Source organism: Pomacea canaliculata, linkage group LG1, assembly GCF_003073045.1.
Source record: "Pomacea canaliculata isolate SZHN2017 linkage group LG1, ASM307304v1, whole genome shotgun sequence".
In the NCBI taxonomy this organism is placed as follows: Eukaryota; Metazoa; Mollusca; class Gastropoda; order Architaenioglossa; family Ampullariidae; genus Pomacea; species Pomacea canaliculata.
Genome location: NC_037590.1, coordinates 26,879,704 through 26,904,384, shown reverse-complemented (window position 1 = coordinate 26,904,384; position 24,681 = coordinate 26,879,704). Strand labels below are relative to the sequence as shown.

The following is a 24,681-nucleotide window of genomic DNA, read 5'->3' as shown; positions in this document are numbered from 1 at the left end:
AGGATGTTACAGCATTTTTAAATAATGATAACTGTAAAAGCAATGCTGATCTATGCATCATTTTCTGATGACTCTTCTCTCAAGCTTTTGTCTATAATGAAAGTAGAGTCTGTAGTAATTTGCTGTAAAGTAAAACAGATATAAACATAAAATTCCTCACCATGATTGCTGGCACAGATAACAAACCAAGCATAGATAGGGAGTCATTACCCAGTTTGTTTTCTTACAGATAATATTTTGGCATATTGCATGATTTGAGATTTTCTACTTAGTTCCTTTTTTGTTGTTGGCATGTTGGCTCAGCTGCAGTCATGACTGGTTCATTCAGTCATTGCTTGTTTACATCATTTTATGTAAATCAAGACATCAGAAATGAGACTTTTTCACTTTTGGGTTGTTATCTATAAGCATTGGGTAGAAAAACTGCTTTTGCTTACTAATGCCCAATTTGCACAGATTGACTAACATCTGAATTTTGAGTTTGTTTTTGAGTTTCTCCACTAGAGTAGTTATTAAAGTCTTGCCTTTTTCTACTGCAGACAACAACGGAACCACCATCAATACCACTTATTCCACCACCCAGCTATTACAGTGGGGCAGCAGTATGTGATTTCTTTTTCGTTGATAGGAAGATAAGTTGTATCTTGTGTAAAGAAATCTTTTTCATCATTAATTTAGCCATTGACCTGATTCCTCCATTTAATGGTCTTTTCTCAAGTAGGGAACAGACTCCTATTGTCTAATAAACTCTGAGCAGCATGAAGCATAATCCTGACAAACCTGAAAGATGGACTAAACTAGAAAAATTATGAATAAAGAATTTGATAGCCATAGCTGGATCATTCACAGGAATTGGCTACATCTCTTTGTCTGCCTGCCCTCTTTTTGTATGTGTCTGTTGCTGCCTAATTTTCTTTCTTATGTTCTCTCATTTTTTCTTCCCGTTCCACAACACACACACTGAAGAACTCAGTGCACGATCTTTGTATAAGTGGCTAAGAGAAGCTTTGCCCCTTGCTAGTTTTTTTCTTCATCAATTTTGTCAGATTATTATGGCATTTAGATTTAATTATTTTGTATTTCAGCAGTTTCCCTATATTTTGTCTATTTTGACAGTTCCTAGATTTTCCAGAATTTTACAATGCACAATGTACTGAATTTACTGGAATCACTACAGACCTAGTGTTTAATGTTTCTTTGAACAGCTCCATCTGGTGGCTCTAAATGACCCAATGACTGGCTACATGAGAGGCATTCGTGGAGCTGATTATCAGTGCCATCGTCAGGCCAGAGCTTCAGGCATGCGAGGAACATATCGTGCTTTCTTGTCCTCCAACACACAAAATCTGGATTCCATTGTCTATTACTCTCGTGACAGGCAGATTCCTATCATCAACAAGGAGGTAACTTGGACGACTAAACAATGACAATAGGTTCTGGGAGTGTGCAGTGGTAAAAAAAAAAAAAAAGAAGTTTGGCTGGAGACTTTGGTCTGGAAGCATGTATGGCCTGCTCAAAATGATGAAAATAATACTCTAGAATAAGTGTGAGGAGGAAATAGTGGAAAGAGCAGAGAATGGAGATTTGTACACATGTATGTGTCTATGTCCATTTTGTATGTTTGTGTACATGTGTGCATATATGTGATGTATATATGCTTTTTTAGTAGACCTGTTATATATACCAAATGTTTTGAATGGTTTATTATCTTACAGATATGTTATAAAACATTTTTAATTGTGTCATATAAATGGTAGGTGAAGCCACAGTTCAGAAGATTACTTTCATAACATTTTTTACTGCTCATATTTGTTATAAGAAGACTGATTACATTTTAGTTTGTCTCCATGTTGTTTCAGTGTTTCATAAGAACTTAAAACTTTATACAGCGACACTTTAGCACTGAGTAGAGAGCGACAGAATTGAGCAAAAATGGGAAGATTGTACATGTGGGCAGTTTTCATGACTTGAGACAACATTATAGCATACTATCAGGGTGATCAACATAGTCTCTATGTTAGATGTATGGAGTTCTTACAAAGGACCACAGCAACAGTTGGAATTGAACATCAAGACTGCATCAAAGAAAATCTCCTAGACATTGGAGAACTGGTCAGGACAGAAGTAGGCTCCCATTCTTGAAGGCTTGCAGTTGATGATTTGTTAGTTTACCAAAGATTATAATTAAACAAAGAGAACAATGTGTCAGGTATGCATACTATTTATCCGTGCAAAAACATTAAGGGGCCTGCTGATTTTTTTTTAACTATTAAGTGTTACTTCATAAATACTGTGGCTTTTATTGTATGCTTTTATTGTATGGTCAAGCTATTGTAGTGTCTGATGTCTAACACAGTGTGGTGTTGATTTTATGCAGGGACAGAAACTGTTTGAATCCTGGGAGAGCCTCGTCAATGGTGCTGGTGCTTACTTTAATTCTTCTGCTCCCATCTACTCTTTCAGTGGCAAAAGCATCATGAATGATTCAGCATGGTCAGTATCCAAGCATGCTATCTAGATTTCCTTTACTTTGAGAAACATACACAACCTGAAAGGAGTCTTAGTGTGTTGATGATTGGAGACCTTTAGGATGATCTCTGTATTAGATGGTCAGGCACACACACTATTTAATTAGGATTTTGTTTCCTTATCATGAAATAAGAATTTCACTTTGCTTACATAGCTTTTTTTTTTCTTTTGCTTTGATGTACAGGCCTCAAAAGATCGTCTGGCATGGTTCAAACATGAAAGGATCAAAAATGGATGAAAAATTCTGTCAGGAATGGCATTCACAGAATGGAAACACCATGGGGCTTGGTAGTTCCCTTATGAAACACATGCTTCTTGATCAAAGCGAGTATACCTGCAACAATGCTTTCATTGTCCTGTGCATAGAAAACACAGCCAGGCATAATCTACGCAAGTAAGCCTGGGCTATCACTCGGTGATTACATATACTGTTGTAGTCTGAAAGGTTGGTGTGACTGAAGCTGTGGATAGACTGGTATGTTTGGTGTAATGCAGTCTTCATCTTGCACTTGTTTCGTTCTTGCACCAGTCAGCTGAACACAGCTTCTTAATGGAAAACAAGTTTGCATGAAATGCTGGCTGGAGAACTTTCTGAGGCAAGATGTGAATGCAGAAGGGATGACTGCGAAAAGTGTGGAGATTGCTGCTCAAAGTTCAGCCTGCTGCTGACTTGAGATGGATCCATGGAGTGCAGTTTGGTGCACAGCACCTCGTCTGCTGTCAGAGACACAGTCATGGAGTGCAGTTGCTCATTTTGGCACAGGCGAGTGTAGGAGAAATAGATGGGTGGGGTTGTGAGTATGAATATAGAATCATTTCCATTTTGAAAATGTTGGGACATGTGAAAAGGGCATTGTGCTAGTTTTTACCCACCCAGTGTGTTTGTGAAATCTTGTTCATATTTTTCACAGTCCCAGAAAAATCTGATCAACATCTTGAATTATTTACAAGGACGATCTTCCCTGACACACCTTGCCCTGTCATACTCAGCTTCACATTACCTTTTGAAGTGAAATTTATCTGCCGGTCTAACTTGCAGCAGCCATGCCTACCTTGCAAAATTGACAATGCAGTGTGTCTGTACCAGACATTGCAGATTTGTTGAGCATACAGAATGTGGGCCTCATTCCCACTCATCAGCCCTCAAGGGAGAATCCATCTCTCATCATTCAGGCATCTGATAACACAGAAGAGAGTTCATGTCATTGCCCTTGTAGTCATAATGCATGGGAGGGGAAGAAACAAACATGGGCCTCACCCCTTTGCAGTTAGTGCTGAACATGTTGCTGTATTTTGCTGTACTGGTCACACTTTCTTGTGCCTTACTGTAGACTTCGTGCCCTTATCACAAAGAAACTTGTGACAAGGCATTCTGAGCCATCTGCACATAAAATATTGTAAGTGTTCATAGATCAGACAGGAGGGTTCTGAGAGGTGTACTTTTTTTTCTAGATAAAGCTTCCCACATTAGATTCCTTTTAGTTTCCTTGTATTCAACTGTTAGGTTCCTTGTTGTTTATTTGATCTTGCCTGTCTGTGAAGTTTGCTGTTTTTACATGCTAAAGATCACTGTCAGGTGTTCTACAAGCGTATCAGCCAGCAATTTGTTATATGTGTAAATGTATGGTCTGAGGTTTTTGTAACTCTGGATGCATGTTTGCATGCAAGTTTTTAAAAAAATGTATTTTGCTGGAAAGAAAGATGAGACAAAAATTCCTAACATTAAACTGCACAGCTCATTTTCTGGTTGTTTTTCACTGTCATGTTTTTCGTACATTCAGTAAGTAGCCACTTTATTGCCAAAATGTTCATACCAGCCTACTGCTTTAAAGATAAATGCTTCAATAGCATTGTGTCCAATCAAAGATTGAGCAAAGTTGGAGAAAGCTAGGAGCCTGCTAATACTGCCTACTGCTGTTTATATGGAATATAGCTTTCTTCTCTCTATTAGAATGAGGCTTAATAACAGTTTTGTGCATATATCATGCATGGCGAGAAAACACCTTTATCAGCAGGTTGTAAAAAGTGATAATTTGAAAACCAGCTGGTTGCAATTAATCATTAGATTATCTTTATTTATTGACAGCCTCCATCATCAAGGCTTATTCCTATCCATTTTATAATGAAGAAGCTATGCAAAAGATCATGATAATTTTATAAAAATTTAGAAAGTGAACTTTAATTCACGAAATACATGCTTCTATACCGCTTCATGTGTTTGATATTTTTAGACTTTTTTTGTCATTAGCCAGGTATTATCTATTTGATGTACAATGCTTTAGTTTCCTGAGACTCTTGATGTGCTTTCTTCTAAAAATCTCAAATTTTATTTGTCAGTATTTTTTAAGCCTGTCTTCAATATATTATTTGTGTTTATTCATGATTTATGTGCGTCTGCAGCTGACTTAAATCTGGAGAGAGTTTAGAGTCAATGACTGAGAAACAATGATTTAAATTTGATGCTTCATGATGAACTGAGAAGTGGACATAATAATAGTAATTAAGTTTGACTTTGTTGTATGTCTTGTAAAAATGCATATGCTGCAGTCACAAAATACCCCTCAAGCTTCAATGATACAAGTTACATAGGATTTCTCATCTTGTGTGTGTTGAGCTGTTTTTCAAAGTCTGAGCAGGTAAATAGCTTCTTTTCAAGAACATCATTTGTTCATTTTCAACAGATAAATCCAGTTATAGATTAAATGTTGCCCACAGAATAGTATCTGTCACAGAAATACTTATTGCTTGGAACAATTTTATCTTTTCCTGTTTCTCTTGAGTGAAGATTTTCTCCAGCAACAAGTGGTCTATCGTCTTCAGGCCTGTGTTCTAGATCTGACTTTGACATTTGGAAATATTACATATTGCACTCTAGTAGTCGTCATGGAGAGAGCAGGGGGAAAGGGCAGATAATCAGGTGGCCACAGGCTCGTTGCTCTCATACGAAGAACAAGCCATGTCAAGCACAACTGCCATGCACACAGTTTGTAGTCAGCCCATGCTGAACATGTTCAGGTGAACAAGACTATGCTATGACATGAATGATATCAAGGCTGATAACTGATCACTTTGGTAGACATTCATTACTATAAAAAGAGACGGATGAAGGATCGGGAGAAGGGACACTTTTAAGGTTTGTGTTCAGTCCCTATATAGTCTGTCCTGCATGACACTTTGACTCTGATTTCCCAGTGTATTAAACGCTATTCCACTCTACTTCCCATTTTTTTTTAAAGTTGGCATGATGAACCACTCAACACTACAGTAGTCATCATTTTTGCTTATAACTGCTGGCTGAGTGCAACAAAGTCAGTGATGCTTGTTAAACACTATGTGAGTTATCTTACTGGCTTTCTGCATGCTTTTACTGACATTATAAACAGCATTAACACAGCATTCTAATAGGAGCACAAAAAATTGTACTTATCTTTGTAGTTTAGCATGGCTTTGTGTTGAATGTGTCATCAGAATTTAATGTGAGCATTTGGCGGAGTTAGCAGCTTCAGAACTTTGTAAAAATAATTGTCAAAGATTTATGAAAACTGCATGAACTAATTGTCCAGCAGGGGTTAAGGCTGGATACTGTGAATATTTATGGCCAGTAAAACATCTGTGTACAGTTGTGTGTGACAACCATACATGTTGGAGGATGGGGATGGAATCTGACCAGTTTCTTTATCTAAGGCTTTACTGCTTAGGTTACTTTTTTTTTACACACACACACAAAACCGGCTGTCTCTAAAATTAGCAAAGTACTTTAACTTAACATAAATGTGTTCATAAAACAGTGCAGAGTAAATAATTCTGTAACCTTCTCTTTCTGGATACTATTATTTTGTATTTTTAAACATTCATATACTCCTGATCTTTTTCATGAAAATTCTTCCAGTTTTGAGTGTATTGTCATTGTGTGTTGTTAGCTTGATGTATGGTGAACTGCATTCAAAAGTAAGACAAGTAGGTTGCATTCTATTCTACCATTTAGGAAGTATTGTGTACATATTTGTAATGGGAGAAATATGAATGGGAATGTCTGAAGTACTGTTTGCTTGATGCTTGGCCATGCCTTGTTTAGTTGTTGGAATTTTAATCCTGTTTATCTAGTTTTTGTGACAGAGAAAGCAACTGAACTCTGTCCCCTTCTGTACTGCTGTTACAGTAAAAAGATATCTTCTCAATTTGTAAATGATTACAATGATAACAGACTTTCAGGATTAAGTTCATTTTGATTTTAGCACAGAAATGAATGGGATAACAGCTTCTGGTGTCCATGTTGTGATGTCCTGATACAAATTGCAAACAAAGGTAAATTCTTGTGCTTGAATTGGAAATGTTTAATGAACGTGTGCAATTCAAGCATAACGTCCACCCCTAACAAACTTGTCAAGTGTATTTTGGCAACATGAAGCACCATGGGTAAAATGTGATCATCAAAGTGGGGGGAAAAAGCCTGGAAAATACCAAATAGCTTTTAAATCACTTTTTGTGCACAGATTAGGTAATGCAAGAAGGGGAACATCAATTGCTTTGCCTGTTACATGTTACTGCACCTATCCTGTGTTTTGTCATGTATGTTGGGTGGCGTCGGTAGAACACAAGCCAAAACTCTATTTATGTGGTGCAGTTTGCAAATGTCTTTTCCTGTAACACCATGTTCATAGCAAGTATAGGCTGTCATTCATGTAGGCATTTGCATTCAAGACTGTGATAAGACTTGAGCCTGTGGGAGGCTTGTTCAGACATGATAACAATGAATTGCACTATTCTGTGCAGCACTTGTGAGATTTTTAATGTCTTAGCAATGGATTCCCTAGGAAAGGGCTCAAGGCATTAGTAGGGTGTAGAAAAGAGCATTGTTTGTTTCTTTACCATTGGGAAAATAGGTTGAAAGTTTGGTAGCTACACTAGAAACCAAAGAAGGGTTTGGTAGAGAACATATATATCTCACCAGCCAGAAAAGGAAACAGCTTGAAGAAAACAACTGGTAAACCCAGATGCCAGAGCTTTGAGAATAATAGCACACCTAGAGTGTCTAGCAACTGTAACCAATTTTGTAAAAAGGAGCAGTGTTTTAGAAAGTTCAGATGTACTACTAAGTTTGCCACCTTTGAAGATCTTGAGCAGTTGGCTGAAACTTACCTGGCTGGCCTCTGATTTGTATCTCATTACAGCTTGATATGCAATAAACCAAAGTAATGTGGTGCTATTATGAATACATAAATATATACATATGTATACTGTGTATTTCAGTGCTATGTGTTAGTCTCATCTTGATCCCTTTCTTTGTGAGTGTGTGCACGAGAGAATGGCATTTACATTCTGTTTGGTGTCAGCTTGCTAACCTGGCAGAATCAAACTGGTTTTAAAATTTCGGAAGCTTGCAGGAGCAAAATGATGCATGGTTTAAAACACACCAAAAAGAAAATATGACAGGGTATAGAAATCTACATGTTGTCTCTCATTTTATTGGCAATCAGTGCAAACAACACTGTGTGGGCATGACAAGAAAATGTTAAAACTATATTAAAACTAGCATGACACAAAACCATATTAGATAACTTTTTATAAAAAGAAGTAGCAGTTATGCATGTGAGCATATTTGTTGCTGTCATCATTTAAAACATGCGCATGATTGCATGCTTGTATTTTCTTAACTTTTTAGTAATACTAAAATAAATGTTCATTCTCTTTAAATCTTGCTGAAAATTGCACCTTGCATTTTCCCAGTGACGTACAAAAAGTCCTAAATGCCGTTTCATGATAACGTTCAGGACTTAAAAAAAAAAAGATTTCCAGCCCATTGTCTGTGTGGAATTTTTTACATTCTCCCCATGTCTGCATTGGTTTCCTCTTGATGCTCCAGTTTCTCCGACGCGTTCTGGGTCTTTATTTAGAAGATTGGTGATGCTTTTGTGACCAGAAATATCTTGTAGGAACTTGTTTACACATATATCAGTTAGCCTATTGTAAAATTGGGTTTTCTCATACATCATTTCACTTAAAGTTGCAGTTTCCAAAAACTTCTCAATCAAATTAAGTGAGGATTTACTGTACTTTAGTAAAAAATGTCAACTATTCTCAGGGTAGCTTTTGATCCTGACCAAAGATTGACATTAACTCAAAAATATGTTGTTGCATGCATGCACACACACACATGCATCACGGCATTATTAATGAACTGTACTTTCCATAAAATACACTGCATAAGAAACTCAAATACCATTTTACAGCCACCTGGCCACAATGAGTTTTTATTTCATTTTCTTCTTATACAGATTGAAATATTTTTCCACAAAAAGACAACAGAAAACCAACTTTAAAAAAAATATGTCAAAAGGAATATTTCTTACAAATTTGCCAGAAAAATGGATAATAAGGCTCACTTTCCATAAATATTTGTTAGACATTCAATAGATATATGTATAAGCCATAATACTTGTATAATGAGGAACTATTTCTGCTGATTTGGAAGACTGCTTTTGCAACTGTTGTTGACACTGCTATGAGAAGCTACTCTGGATCAACCTGAAGTGAAGTCTAGCTTCTAGTCTCTGCATATAGTTTATAGCCATATAGTGTATCAACCCAAAGTATTTTCCATGATCTTTGTTAGCATCCATACAAAACTATTAATGGTTGCAAACAGCAGGACATGTATATAAATTAATAAAGTGCTGGGCATCAGCTTCTAGAAACATTCAAAGAGAATATGCAAAATATTCTGATTTCCACCAGGAAAAAGAAATCCAATCACACCGAGTGATACAGGTGGGAAATGACTGGAGGCAAGAGTTTATAAGCTACCCTCCAGGTAAAAATAATAATCATGAGGCTATGTAAGTCATTCCTGACCTGTTCCAGACTTACTCATTGCACCATTTTCTGAAATTAGCAAAACTTGGAAACTGTCTTTTATACTTTATATAGAAAGTGCTGTTTGACAGACTTTACCAAGTACTAACAGTGGTAGTGATTGGAAGGGCCAGTGTGGGTGTGTGTGGGGGGTCAGGTTATTGTGCAGACATCTGGAGTCTGCCATGCCAGGATACCACTTATCAGGCAAAATTGATTTTGCCTCGACTATGGCAAAAGGACTCTCAGTTAAGCAGGAACTAGTTGAGTTGATCAAAAGATAGAACCAGACCTTGGCCTAAAATAATGTCTGAATTTAAATCACATATTAATACCAAACATTTTATCTGGCTCATTCAGGTGCCTATCGGCCTGCATATATAGAGCTCTCTTTTTTCTTAACTACAAGCCAGCATGTATATGCTCACACCATATTCTTGTCCTTTTCTGCCCTCTCTGGATAACATTGACAAACGACAGAAAGGGACAAGGTATCTGTGGTATCAGTCTTCTACATTGTCACTGACAGCCCTCTATAGTCTCATTTAAAAAGTCCCCAACTCGCTAACTGAAAGACACCCAACCCTTTTTTGTTTAACTGACCCATGGTTGAAGTTTAGAGGTGCACTGATGCATCAGCTTTGTGCCACTCGGGATGTCCCCCTCTAAAACTGTATCAATGGTGTATAAAATGTGTGAATCAATATGAGCTCTTAAAGGTAACTTAATGTCATTATCAAAGGCAACATGATAAGATGACACACTTTAAATCAATGTGAACATTATTACTATACTGAAAAAACTGTACACACATTATTATCAACATACTGCAACATAATATCACCACTACAATGGACAATTACAGTAATGAAAAACATGGACTGCATTAAGAGAGCATCAGTATTAACACCATGGAACAGCAATACAGGTCAGTGTCATCATTGTACTAAATACTGCAACACACAATTAGCCTTCGACTCATCATCTCACCACTGGTTATCTTGCAACATTTTGTAGCAGAAAGAATTTCCCTTCAAATCCTTCCCTAGTTATCCCAAAGTAGCCCCTTGTTATCCCTATTTATGTTGCTATCCTCACCACTCATCCAATATTTGTGTTGGATTGTGGCAAGAAAATGAGATGGGCCTGTAGAAATTTGGACTTCTAAGGATGTACCTGCAAAATGTAACCTACCACTGGTGATCAGAAAGGAAAAGCAATACCTGATGGAAAGCCTGATGTTCTGATTACAGTTGTTTAATCTACATCAGCACTTCACTAATGTTTGGAACTAAACCATGCATTATTCCTTCTACCATTTTAAATATTAAAAATAAACATTCAAAATAGTATTGCTATCTATATGAGGACTGTTTTGAAAGATGATGGCATCTAGATCAGGATTTCATTAAAGCCTCATCAGCCTTCATCAGTGGCCCCCAGTGAGAACCATTTTTGCACAAAGTAGCACACTAGAAGAGCACAAACTGTGAAGCCAGTATACCACACATGAAAGTTACAAAGCAGCAAGTGACGCTGGTGATGCCAACCTACAGCAGCTACAGCTACAACTGGTGGTGTCGGTCTGCAGCAGCTACAACTACAAACCTGCTGCATTTTCATCTTTTAGATTTGCCTACTCTGTGTCTGCATGTCTACTCCTATCAGATGTTTTCATGCACAAATCTTGAAAATTTAGTTAAAGTGCTAACAGTTTTGGAGACAATAGCCATCCACTTCTCACAGGCTGACATTCAGATAACATTTCTACAAGTAGGAAGAAATGGCTCGTGGAATGAAAAGCAGTCAAAGGTGGTGTGAGAACAGACCAATATGCAAGCTGTGAATCAACCTAAATTGCAAACTAATCCTACCTTGTAAACAGCAGCCTTTTTATACAAAATTTGGGCATCCTAGAAATAAATTTATTTACACCATGTAATTCTAACATTTAAAATCACAGACAAGAGAAATTTGTAATAAAACTTTAAAAAAAATCATCTCTGGTAATCAGAATTTCTGCAAACAAGATGAGGTATCACCATAATATTAAAAAAATTACATCTGATCTTTTGTACTGTTATGCATTAACACCCTTCAGTTCTACATAGTTCTTTATTAAACTTATTTTTGTACAATTCATGTCTGTCTTTAACAATTATTCTTATGCATGTCTTTCACACGTGGCTCAGAGGTTAAGTGTTTTGTATCGTAGCATATTATTGTTAACCAGTGTTTTAATGTTATTTCTTTTATCATTTTCATCAGCAGAGAGAGTGTGACCTGCTTTGGTTGTGATGCTGTGTTATGGAAGCCCTTCAATATTATTATTAAATGTGGTGGACTGTGTACGAGAAGACCTGATTGCCATATCATATACCAGCACTGCAGGGTGAATCAGCTAAAGAACATAGTGTTTTAGCCCTAAAGTGTAAATGCTGAGAGCAAAGATGGGTGCTTACCTCTTCTGGTAAGACTAGTGCACCTGGCCACATCAACACCCCCTTTTCTTGTGAGACTAGTGCATATATCAACATTGCCCTCTTCTTGTAAGACTAGTGCACCTGCCATGTCAACATGGGATCTAGTCAGATCAGAACAGCTGATCAGTTTCAACATCAGCTCACGTTTTAAAAATCTCAGTGTTTTCTCAAAGCTATCATTGCACCTGCACAAGATAATTTACCCGTAGTTTCAGAAGTCTACACCTCAATTGCATCGATTCATCCATGTTGATTTCAAAGCGTATTTTTCTGTGCACTTCACAAGCAGGGAGTAGCAAGAAAGAATATAATTTTGATGTGTTATGCATAATGATTTTAAAAAATCACCTGCTACAGTGCTGAACTTAAAAGAATTTCCTTTCATAGTTGACCAGGTATTTGTCTACCTTGCTCATTCTTATTTTGCAAAATTAGTCTCACAATGATGATAATGGTAGCGTGTCCCACACAACCAAGCACATGGGATGGGGGATGCAAGAGATGTGTGCAAAAATAAATAGCTCTGTACACAGTTCTCATGCAGCCAGTAACTGCAAAGCGTTCATGGGTAAGAAAGAGCGAGAGTGAGCCTGCCTTTTAAATAAGTGTTGAAGGAAGAAGCTGGATTTTAGACATACCTATTATCTTGACACATTACAAAAGAACAGAGGCAAGAAATTATGCATGCTCTGACCTGAATAAGAACATGAATAATGGCCAAGCTTTATGGGTCTGGTGGTAAAGAAAGGCTGCCTGCACAAGCAAAGAGACTTCTTTTGCCTTCAGTCAACAGATATCCACCTGCAAGACAATGAAGGCAACAGTCATGCAGTTTAACAATCTTGTAGTTAATGGAAAACAAAGCCAGCAGCACTGCTTTGACGATTCAAACTTGTCACACAGGCCAACAAGATGATCAAATAGTTACAGACATTTAAAACCTGGTTAAAAAGGGCAAAACTGAGTGAAATAGTAATAATAAAGTCTTTGAACCATAAAAGATTGTTTCAATAATCGGTTAACTTTATATGAGCTAGGTGCCCCCAAAGAAAGACTTTTTCTTCATATCCTCTTCCTACCAACAAAGTTACCAACCACAATTACAAGAACTTATTTAGAAGGAATGAGTCTACTACCATCACAACCTGTGTCAAGAGTGAGGTTACAGACATGGATGGGATGTCAAGTGTGTTCACACTTCTGATAAAAGAATAAGAAACTGTGCAGACTTGATGACTTCAAATGTTTCTGCATACATTATTTTCTGGAAGTGTCAGCAACACAGACCAAAGCATTGCAAAACAGAGGAACTTGATAAAGTAAAACAGAAAAAACACTGAGCACTGATTTCTGGTTCAGCCATAAGAACCCAAATAGAGTATTCCATGGTTTCAGCTTCCATAAAAGAGGTGAGAACACTGTTTATTGTCAAAAGTTTGTGTGTATTGCATAGTCTGTCAATTTTGTTGAGATTTTTCTGTCTCAAACATACCCTCCCCACACAAACAGAATGTTTCAGAATGTCTTAAAAACTTTATCACATTTTTCTGGGTGAAAATATATGAATTTAATTTAGGCTTAGAATGCACATACTTAAAACAAGAGATCACCTTTAAGATGTGATATTTTTCCTTTTGAAAAAGGAAAACAAATGATAGAAATGTTAGCATAATATAATTTGCAAAAATCATCTGTCCTTTGTACTGACGAAGGCTGACCTTAGACTGTACAGAATTCTCACTTTCATGTCTGCAAATGGCATAACTGCATGAGGCTAAAGTTTTTACCTTTAGGAGCTTTTTGTTTTCCAACACACTGCTTCATCCCTAAGAGTCCATGTTTGAAAGCAAATTTTAGAACCAAGTTCTTACAGTATCTGCACATTTTATTGTTTATTTGTTTATCATTTACCTATAAAAGACTTACACAGAAGTCTACTTTCAGATATTAACATACTTTCAAAGGTCATAAAGGTTCTTTCAGGTTGCTTTGTTTTCAAGTAGGTTTAGATGAATTTTAGATATTAAACTGGGAAAAGTTATTCAGTTTTCAAACAACTTCTTAGTCACATGCTTTATGGTGAAATGTGTTACACCCATAAGATATGTCAAAACAAAATCAAAAATGAAGAATGAAAGTTATGTTTTCCAATAAAACCATTTTCATTATTCAATTTCTTAAGTTTTTCAAACTTACAAGTAAATAAGTCAAAATATCTCTTTCAAAATGTGTCGCAAATTGAGCACATCACCTTCAAGTCTGTATCAAGTCTGTATGTATTTATTTCAAAATGTTGTGTAGCTTAATGTGACTTAATAATGGACTGACATTTTGAATAAAGGAAATAGTAACTAAATACAATTTAACAACAGAAACTCAAAAACCAGCAAACAAAAAACAAACAAAACTTCAATGTATCTGCATCCCTATTGCCTCCTTTGACTACAACCTTGCATCATTAGCATGTGTGGGTGTTTCATCATTGCAAATTTAACTTTGAGAAAACATAAAGATATTGAAAACAAAGTAACTTCTGTAATAGGAAATGATACATCAGTGTAATTCTTTGTGTCTGTCTTCCTCCCTTCCAAGTCTCAGTGTATCTATAGGCTGTGTATTTCTATGTCCATTGCAAAAGATGAAGCTTACAAAGAAGCATTTGTTTTGAAAATCAAAGCCAAGCTAGTCTGTGAATGTTTGTGAATGCATTATTCCTACCAGTTGTTGCAATAAGGTGACCTGATTATTATTACTGCATTAAAGAAAAAGAAACCCACTATATACAACAATACTCTCCTACCCCTACTTATCTCAAAGTCCAGTTACAATAAATCCAAAAGTGAAGAGTCATGTACCAAAGCTTTGAATATATTGTTGTACATATATATCATCTGAAGAAGGCCTAGAAACTTAATATATTTTTTGACTTTAACAGGTGTAAGACTCCCTGTGTATATACAATTCTATGTAATTTCACCAGGCGTACAGAGAGAATAAGTTTAGCTCGCCACCAGACTGTGCTATTAAGACAAGGCTGCATGTGGAAATCAATGACGGCACTAAGGACAAAACATCAACTGACATGTAGGATCAGTTCAGGTAAGTTACACTGTACAGTTTAGCTGTTGATGATAAGCTGTCCCTGGTAATGTTTTATGCCAAATGTTTTCTTTTGAAGTGTTTAAACCTGCTTGGTTGATAACACATAAATTAGCGACTGCAAACATTACATCAAAATCAGAAGCAAACAGCAGTCAAAGAATTTTCTACACAACTTTTAATGTTCCCATCATGTAGCCTCAAGTAAAAGTTATGCACAATTTTTTCTGCAATCTTTTTTAGTCATGATCGGTTTCTTACAGCCTAATAACAAATGCCATCCCCCCAAACAATATGGCTGCCTGAGTATCATTACATTAGTGTCATTGTCAACAATGCTGTAACATGTTATAGAAATGTGCACACTCTCTTACATTTAAAGTTCATGATTGTATTTTTACTCCATAAAATTCTAGCAAAGAATTAAGCATATCTGTTAACACAGCCCCACTTTGCCTTCTCTCTGAAAGTCTCACTAAAAGTTCTAGTAACATGTCAGAATCACAGAAAATTGCAGTCTAGCCATCACTGGTATGATGTCCAGAGTTTCCTTCCATGGAAATGTTTGCATCTGGAAGAGATTATCACAGATCAGTACTATAGGATTCGGGATTAACTGGAGCACCAATAAATGAAGAAGGGCGACTTCTGACTTCTGCACCTTGACCCTCCCCTGAGCCCCTACTGTCCCCCTGTCTATGAGTAAGCACAGCATTACTGTTACCATTGGTTACCATACTGTCTTCAGTTCCACCAGAATGTCGTGATCGGTTCATTTGTTTTAATTCAAATGCTTCAACTGATTTACTCTGCTGATTTTTTATGATGCCATCTACTCCATCACCATTAAGAACCAAAGATTTGTTGGAGCTTGTGTCTGACTCCTTCTGTGCATCCCTCCCTCGTGGCTTATCTCGTTCCTTCTCCTTCTTGCCTTTTGCAATGCGTGCAACAAGTTTACCACCTCCCTTGCTTTCCTCTTCTATTGGAGACAAACGAGCATGATCTGCGTCAGGTTTGTCTGCTATGACAGAGATGTCATCTGCAGCAGAAAACAAAACACAGTGACAGAAGATTTCACCATCTAAACTGCTAACAGACTGTTAAGCCATCTACTAACTGCTCTATGTTTTGCAACTTTACATCAACATAACTATGATATAGTTTGACATCAAATAGAAGTCAACTATCTGCAATGCAACTTCTTCATCAAACTTTAGGAAAATGCAATGATTTCATCTCAACAGAAGAAAGGTATTTTTAAGACTAAGGCCAACCAACATAACAAAGGTACTGGTAACTCCACACAAGAAGAGCTGCAAGGTGAATATTTGCTTTCGTTCTATAACATGGTATGACTTAAAAAGTGACTTCTGATATCAATAATGGCCACAGCCAATGGTAGAGCCTTGAGAATATAATGGGCATTGCTCAATCTTGTGGTGTTTGAAGTTTTGCAGCTCATGAATGGAATTAAGTTTTCCTCTCTGATTACAGAATTGGTATCAATGAATTAAAAGCATTCATTAAAAAATAATTTTCCTTACAGTTAGCCTTTAATAATAAAAATAAAAAAAGGTTACCAGGCAGTTTCTTGGCTTTAAAGGAGGCATTGGTGATAGCAGACTTGGTAAAACCATGAGAAGAATATGAGATACCCATTGGCAGTCCATCTTCTGTTAGTCCAGAACCCAATCTTTCCGAGTTCAATATTGCTTCTGTCACCTTCACAAACAAAAGTATTCCTGACATCAGCTTGATAGATGTTATAGAAATATTAAAAAATAAGCTCCCAATGGCCTTTTTAATACCTATTTTAAAGAAAAAAAAATGAAAATCAGGATAAACTGACACCTACAGCATCAAAGATATTCATTGACCAGTAATTGGTTTTCACAAGAAATCAAAAAAAGATTCATAAAGGAACCAATTAGCTTTCTTTTCCCAACACTAAGACCAATAGAAAATGCTAGAACAGATCATTGGGGTCTTTCAAAGCAACTTTAAATGTAAATCCTTTACTTGCATATTTGCAATTTATTAGAATAAAAAATGAAAGCCAAATCTATAGTATGCAGGCATGTGAGATTGTGTGTGTGTGTGTTTCGGCATCATTTGGAGACTGTTTTTTGCATGACTCAAAATACAAAAAGAACACGTTTAACTACATTGTGATCTTAACTTTTTCACACGTGTACTCACCAACTGTACATCTGCAAGAAGTTCATAGCAAGCTCGCAAGTGCACATCTTGAACTGCTTGTTTGGCAATTGTTGTGCAGCCATTATACCTACAATAATCAGAGATCAATGTATCCCAATACTTCTGATATATTTATATTATATTTGAAATATTCAGAATGTGTAGCAAATATTTTCTTATTATACATGCAGTCTTCAAACATCTATAGACCTCAGAATGATTGGTGCCATTCTATTGTCCTGATCTGAGTCAAGTGGCTGCTCTATCCCCCCACCAAAGTCTTTCTTGACTTGCATATGACCAGTGCTACATTTTGAGATCTGTGTGAATGAACGTAAATGATCAGTCAATAAGAAACAACGTACATAGCAAAATTGATACCCCACAGTATCTCTACAAGCAGGGCGGGGCTGATAGCCAGACTAGGCTGCTGGCCATTGGAAATCTTGGTGTGATTGGGGCGAGGACCATTATTGACAGGCCAAGACTGCAAATCCATGGCAGAAACATTTCGGCTTGGCAATCCAGAAATGGCTATCCTACAACAATACAAAATACAACCATTATATTTCATATGACTAAGAATTTATTATTTGAATCCTGCAGAACTGAAAACAATATCATGAAGCACACAGAAGTATGATCTATACAATACAATGTTTTCCCACTCAATTGGCCATTTTTAGAGCAAACAGCTTTTCTTTATTTATGTCTTTTTCTGCTTCAAATGATGTGGAACAAATGACGCACACAAGACACCATTCATACATGAAACAATATGAGACCTAACACGACTCATTACACAATACAAACAAACCCATCAGCATCCTAAGAAGGAGAATGTAAAATGTCATATTAAAAGAACCCTTACCTTGATGCAGAAATGCACAATGCATTATGGGAATGATGGGATAGCTGTGCAATGTCATTGTTGTAGACCTGTATCAACTGTGTCAAAATTGCTTGCCTAAGAAAAAAAAAAACATTCAAGAAACTTTAAAAATTCAAAATGAAAAAGTAAATACCTTGAGATGGTTAAGTGAAACATGTTGAGATGAGGTAAGAGGGAAGGCCATGGATGAGCATGGATGCACATGGATAAATCTTAAGATAAGGCTAGTTAGAATATGCATTACATGGCAAAGTGGTGAAAGCTTGGTGATGACATGGTCCATATGAAGTTATTTTAATTTAAATCTTAGAACAAAACAAAGGTCTTCTTAGTTTACAAAATTGTTTTAAAACCCAATAATTGAAAAATCAGATCCAGCTGGCACACTGACACCTGTAAGATCTCTTCTAGTCATTAATATAAAAGGAAAGGAGCTGAGTGATTAATACTGTTAGTGCATACACTTTACCCCTTGATCATCTACCTCCAACAAAAATTCATGAAAGTGAATACATATCTTAAAACACTTTCTTTTACTAGAGTAATGAGGCTGAGGCAAAGAGCTAAGCAATGAATCCTGCTGTTCTCATTGTTAAGAGAATGTTTCAGCTGGCATTCTTGCCTACACACACCTACACACACATGCATTTTACGCATTTTTGGCCAACCATTGAACACACATATATACATACATTTCTTTATAAACCGTATCTTTTTAAGTAAACTAAATCTGACATTGTGTCGCTTGTGAAGTTATTTTTTTTTATTTTTTGTGAAGTTATTTTATTTTTTCTTACTGAAAAATCGCAACAGGAAAATGAAGACCTTCACATCCAAACACAGCCTAAGTTAAAATCTTGTCTCCACCCCAAATGTCACGTTCTCTTCCAAAGTGACGGCAAAACCGTTGTCAAGAAATACCCAAGCACTCTTTTAATAACTAAGAAGCCATTGCACTAGAGCCAAGAGTGTCTGTAAAAACATCAACGGCAGTTTGTGTGCAAGTTGCTGTGCCGCAGCAACCAGTTGATCTATTTCCACTGAAGGCGGCTGCCGCTAGAACTGTGCAGGGCTTCCTCCGTTTCCGGCGACCACATTTCCCTTTTTTTGGGTCTGCATCAATCACCCTTGCAGCCCTCACTGCCAGCACTTCTCAACGCCCTGTGTGAGCCACGTGACTGGTCGCTAGCCTGCCTTCCATCTGTCTTCCTCTTCTCGCCACCTTACAGCCGCATCAATCACGTGACCCACAACCACCTCCAACAACATTTTGTTTGGTGTGGGGGGAAGGGGTCTAGGAGGGTGAGCCCACAGGCAAAGTGGTCGTACCTCGGTGCCCGCAATCTCCACACAGATGTACTGCATCCAACCTCCAAACTGTTAGAAGCCTCCAGACGCCTTCCACCCTCCCCTACTTCCCCAAAACAAATCAGCTTCACCCCCTCCTTCCTTCCCTCCCTAGAAAGGTTACTCATTTGCGTTCTACAGTTTCTTTTGTGGGGGGTTTGTCCCTCATTGTTAGCATATGAAAGTATTATCGATAAGGTCATTTTTTTAAAATTCCACCTTCCCCTCGCGATCCGGTGTTGGGTGGCAAAGCTGAGAATACCACTGCACATTGACTTGCTAACCCGCTAGCCTCGACGGCCTCGTTGTCTTCCTAGTCTGGCCCCTGGACATCTAACTTGAGGAGCAAACCCCTATCAACTGTGAGCACGCCCAACAGACAAGGGCTGAACTATACACAACGGATCCACCAAGAGCAAGATAACCTGCTGATCTAAAGCTCAGTTTCTGATAAAAAGGGTAGATGTAACCCACACACAAAGTGACTTGTGAGCCGAGCTCCATGACCCAGCGTCTACTACTTATACACGAGGGTCACGTAGGGTGCCTTCAGCCCTCGACAACGACCGCAACAATGACAGTCTCTCTGGTGACATCACACCCATCTGACTAGAACTTTCAAGTTCACCCCCACTATGTCTCACTGCGTCCACCGAGTTTTCAACCGTTAACGAGAGTTTCAAGCTAAAGACCAGTTTCCAGACACGGTGAGAAGCCATTAGGCTGAATGCATCAAGACAATTAAAAGTGGAATCAGACGTGCCAGACCGGCTGAGAGCAGCTGTCAGAAATCAATGTCTGCCCCCAAACATCTACTTTTTCTCCACAAGAAGGAGGCACACGCATCTTGCTGGAAGCATCCAACCTTCAGTTGTGCTGTAGTGGAGTCATGGTCTCCATTGCTGGTTTAACGCCTTGTCGGCTGCAAGCCCCATGTTACAGCGACCATGGTCGAAATAGAAATGGACAAGTATAAAACACTTAAAAAAAACCAGAAGAGAAAGACCTGTATGTAAATCTCGGAAAGACCGTATTTGATGGAAAGTTTCAGACGTTCTATAAACTGGCATAAAGAACATAATAAGCCGTATGTTACAAGCATATTCAGCTCAACGACCGACTTGCCCTACACAAACCTCTAGAAGCAACAGAGAAAAAAGACTTGGTCGATCACCGGTCTACTTCCACCTGATCATCCGGGTCCCACGCCATGAGGTGGCAATAAAAGTCGTCCACTCTAGAAATTAGCTGACACCAGCGAATCAGCAGTTAAAATATACATTTCCCACCTACTTTAAAAAACGGATTTAAAATAATTATTGCGGTTAACATTGATAATGCGTTCGACAGTTGTAGGGAAACTGCGATTATTTCAAAATATCTTTTGCCACAATTTAGGACCCGACTCTGTCATCCTCCTCACACCCTCGCAGAACAGTAGCCCTAGGGGCGGACAGGTATTTACAAGGTAGACAGCTCATGACGTCTTCCACATGCTGCTCCTGTTAGTAATTATTGCAGCTATAAACATACAAAAATATAAAAAAATTCTTGTTTGGAAACACTGCCTACAGAAGAATAGTGTTTGTGTTTGATATTTTTACCTGTTTTGTCCGTTGATAGCCTCGTAGTGGAGACAGGGACCGCCACTCCACATCTCGCTAGTCTTGTTGTAGCGCGACAGTGTGCTCTCCGACAGCGCCATCGTGCTGAGGTTGATGTGCTGAGGGCAAGAGGTATTGGTCAAAGTCAAACAACAACCCATGTGTGAGATGAACGGGTAAATATCAGTGTGCTTCATGAAGAAAAATAACACAACTACTGGTACCAACACCAGTGACACCAACACATCATGTACGTTCTACCACCCCATCATTACTACCACTATTACCAGAAGCAGATTGCTGTTTCATGCACAACTTTCTTGTGGAAACTGGGGTTTAATAAGCAAGACTACTTTCTTTAATAAAATGTAAAGTGCCAATGAGAGCAGAAAAGACCAGAAATGAACTGGAAAAAAGAACAAAACTCTACTTCTTGAGAAAAAATCAGGAGCCCAACACAAAGCAACGCAGTGAGCAAAAGGCAGCAATAAAACAACAGTAAGGTATGGAAACAATATGACGACTACAGTCAAGTCTGACAAAAATATGATGACAACAATTATGGCAACAAGATGACAACAACAGTAAAGTATGGCAACAAGATGAGGATGACAGTGAGGTATGGCAAACAGATGACAAGAAACTGCTATACGGTCTGGAGGTTAGAAATGTCTTTAAAAAACCTTCTTTATTGTCATCTTCCGCTCAAAGTGACCAGTGACACCATAATTTTAAAAAACTGATCAATATCTTTGCCAAGACTACAAAATAATTCAGGCGGTTAAAGGCAATTTTCCATTCTTTGTACACGTTCACTTGAAGTGACCACAGTGTTTGTTGAAGATATTGATTCCCTTCGTCTCAGAATGAATATCTGGTGTAAATTATCAGAAACAACCTTTTAAAGGTGGAAGCCATCATGAATCTCCCAGATTTCAACAAAACAATGAAAGTCTCCACTGACACGATTGAGAATTACATACCAGAAGTAGTTGCTGTATAGTCCTATTCACATTTTCATTTTTTTTTTCCAAAAAAGAAAATAAGTAGATTTGTCTGAGACTCAAGACTTGAAACAAGTTTTATTATTTCAAGCACAGTGTGGCGACCACAGGCACAAGCCCATTAGCCAGGCATCCAAAGAAAAAAATATTTGCTTGCCCTAAGATACCAATCAAAAGCAAATGTCATCACCTGCTCTGTCTAAACATTTGTTAACTTTGATCATCTCACAGCAGATTACAGAAACTGCAGAAGGAAACTGGCATTATGGATTAAATTCTGCACCATCCCCTTCCCCCCAAGCTCCCCTTCCCCATCAAACAATCAGAATCATTTCTGGCTGAAAGATGGAAAAAAACCAACATTAATTTTTGTGAAAGCCAGCAATAGCGCTTGAGCTATTACTTTTCTTCCTCCATGCGGCCTGCACACCAACATAAAGTCTGGTTGTTGGCCCTTTGACAAAGCTGCATTCCCCTTCTAGGAAGACGGTTAAAAGCAACGTAAATCACAGCGTCGCACAGGAGCAGCAATACGTAGGCGAGGCAGGTGATAGTGACAAGGCAAAAATAAACAAAAACAAAACAAGGGCACTTGAGTGGTGATGCTGTGCATGAGCCACAGCCAGTGATCGTATCTCCCCCACTGTGTGACCCAGCCAAACCTGCCTACCTGCACCTGCCCTACAGGGCCACACTTGCTGCAAGCTGTGCCGCATCACACATCACAGCGGGGCTTTGTGCTCTCACTGGTGTGGAGACGCAACACCACTGGTCGATAGAGGACAAAGGAGAGCAGAACGTACGAGTTCCTTCATCTGAAAACTCGTATTGCGAACACCGACATCACACGAATGTTGTTGACAAGACAAAGACCTACGACATCGTAGAGATGCCCTCGGAAGATAAAGCAAAAGCGACATGCGCAATATATGTTTCTAGGGTAAACAACTTAAACACAAGACAGAGGGAAGGCGAACCAGTTCTAAAGAAACATACTACATATCACAAACTCAAGCAAAAGCATATTCTAAAACAAATGAACAAAGCTGCGGCCAGGAAGGGAGGAAAGTGGAAGGGGATAAGTGATGAAAGCGTTTGTAACTTACCTCATGATATACAGATCCTTGTCCTATTGAAGGGACGCGAAACATCTTGATCTTGGGAGAGCCATCGCTATGTACGATCTCCTGCACAACAAAGAAAGATGCTCATGACTAAATTTGTCTTCACCCAATCGACAAGTACAGAAACACAGGTGATGGCGTGCATAAATAGCTCCATTAGTGTTAATATAAGATAGCTGATACGTTGATTATCACCATTTTACACTTAGGCCTCATGTCATCAGACTTCTTTTTTAATGGCATCATTGTGTTAACAAGAAAGAGTACGCACACGCACTCACGCGTGGGGAGAGAGAGAAAAAGAAAAGAGAGATGTGCACGGGGATGGCTTGCTGGAGGAATATGTGAGTGGGCGAAGGAGGGGAGGTGGAATGTCAATACACTGGTGGTCTGGAGTCCCAAAGGTCGGACCCATGCTCCTGTCGTGTTCACAATGCGTGAGGTGTAATGATGTAGCCAGTAGTTCCAACACACATACATGCTTTTCCTCAGACATCATCCCTACCCCCCAAATTTAAAAAAAGCCCTTGGTCGAAAAGGAAGGGTATGAAAGAAAAAAAAATTACGAAAGGAATCTGGAAGTCCGCTCCAAATTCGATTAGGTGGAGGCTGTGGCCATAAAAATCAATCTGTACTCGGTCTGCCAGCACACTCCATAGCAGAGAGTGTCAATGAAATGTCTTACCCTGCCACTGTTACTGCCCGTAGGCACAGCTCCGGAGTGCCCTGCGTTTTTCCACTCAGTAAGGCCAGCACCTGGCATTTGCAACTAATCAATCCACCAGCTGACCAGCCAGCCAACCACCCACCCACCGACCAGCCAACCACCCACCAGACCAGCCTGTTTGTTTTGACATTTCTATGAAAACTAGTTCAACCTTCGCTTGTTGTACCCAGCATGGACAGACTGTTGTCCGTGTTCTTTTGCCCACATGTCAAGGGGAAGTACTCATCATCGCCCCCCTCTCCCCGCTTTTAAGGTATTAACAAAGACCAGGAAGGGCAGCACTGGGACGTCAACGACCACATCTGCTGCTGATGCTGCGTGACTGCTGCGCATCAAGGCCATCAAACATTTAACGCAGCAGACGTGCGCGCTCTCAAGCAAGTCAATGCCTCCATGCTTCGGTCGACGATCTAATGCCTTTTCCTTCTCACTCTTGTCACTGCTTTGATCTTTGTTTTCCGCAGGTGTGTCTCATCAAAAGCACGCCAAAAACAGCTGCACTCAGTCTTTTAATCTAATTGCGCCTGCGTTTTTCAAAGCGCATGAAACATCTTCACAAATGGCTCATAGAAGAGACAACGCCATTGGCTGACAATAAATAAATAAAAATCCGTTTACATGCCGATACAAAAATACGAATGGTTTCACGGAAGACCGCGTCTTTGGACATGCAAGCGTTCACGAGAGGCCAGTACACAAGAACTAAAGCCATAATGCAAACGACCTCCGTTTGGTCAAACCTTCAGGGTCCTCTGCTGACGATGTTGACAATCTGCCTGTCGTCTCCTCTTGACCATCCCCACAACAACCTCTGATTG

General features: G+C 38.6%; 1 protein-coding gene and 1 pseudogene across 2 annotated transcripts in view; one reads left to right on the top strand and one right to left on the bottom strand.

Annotated features, from left to right (window-relative positions):
• The window catches only part of LOC112560807, a 57,010-nt pseudogene extending 49,237 nt beyond the window's left edge, over positions 1-7,773 (top strand).
• A 7,350-nt stretch (positions 7,774-15,123) lies between these two features.
• Positions 15,124-24,681, bottom strand: part of LOC112565825 (hyccin-like) — a 71,331-nt gene continuing 61,773 nt past the window's right edge. For both annotated transcript variants that reach the window (XM_025241641.1, XM_025241651.1), the window contains 7 exons: positions 23,119-23,199; positions 21,009-21,127; positions 18,037-18,132; positions 17,531-17,704; positions 17,166-17,253; positions 16,547-16,688; positions 15,124-16,005 (listed from right to left, as the gene is read on the bottom strand). In XM_025241641.1, the coding sequence (XP_025097426.1) occupies positions 15,548-16,005; positions 16,547-16,688; positions 17,166-17,253; positions 17,531-17,704; positions 18,037-18,132; positions 21,009-21,127; positions 23,119-23,199 (1,158 nt within the window). In that variant the 3' untranslated portion in view covers positions 15,124-15,547. The remainder of the gene's footprint in view (positions 16,006-16,546; positions 16,689-17,165; positions 17,254-17,530; positions 17,705-18,036; positions 18,133-21,008; positions 21,128-23,118; positions 23,200-24,681) is intronic.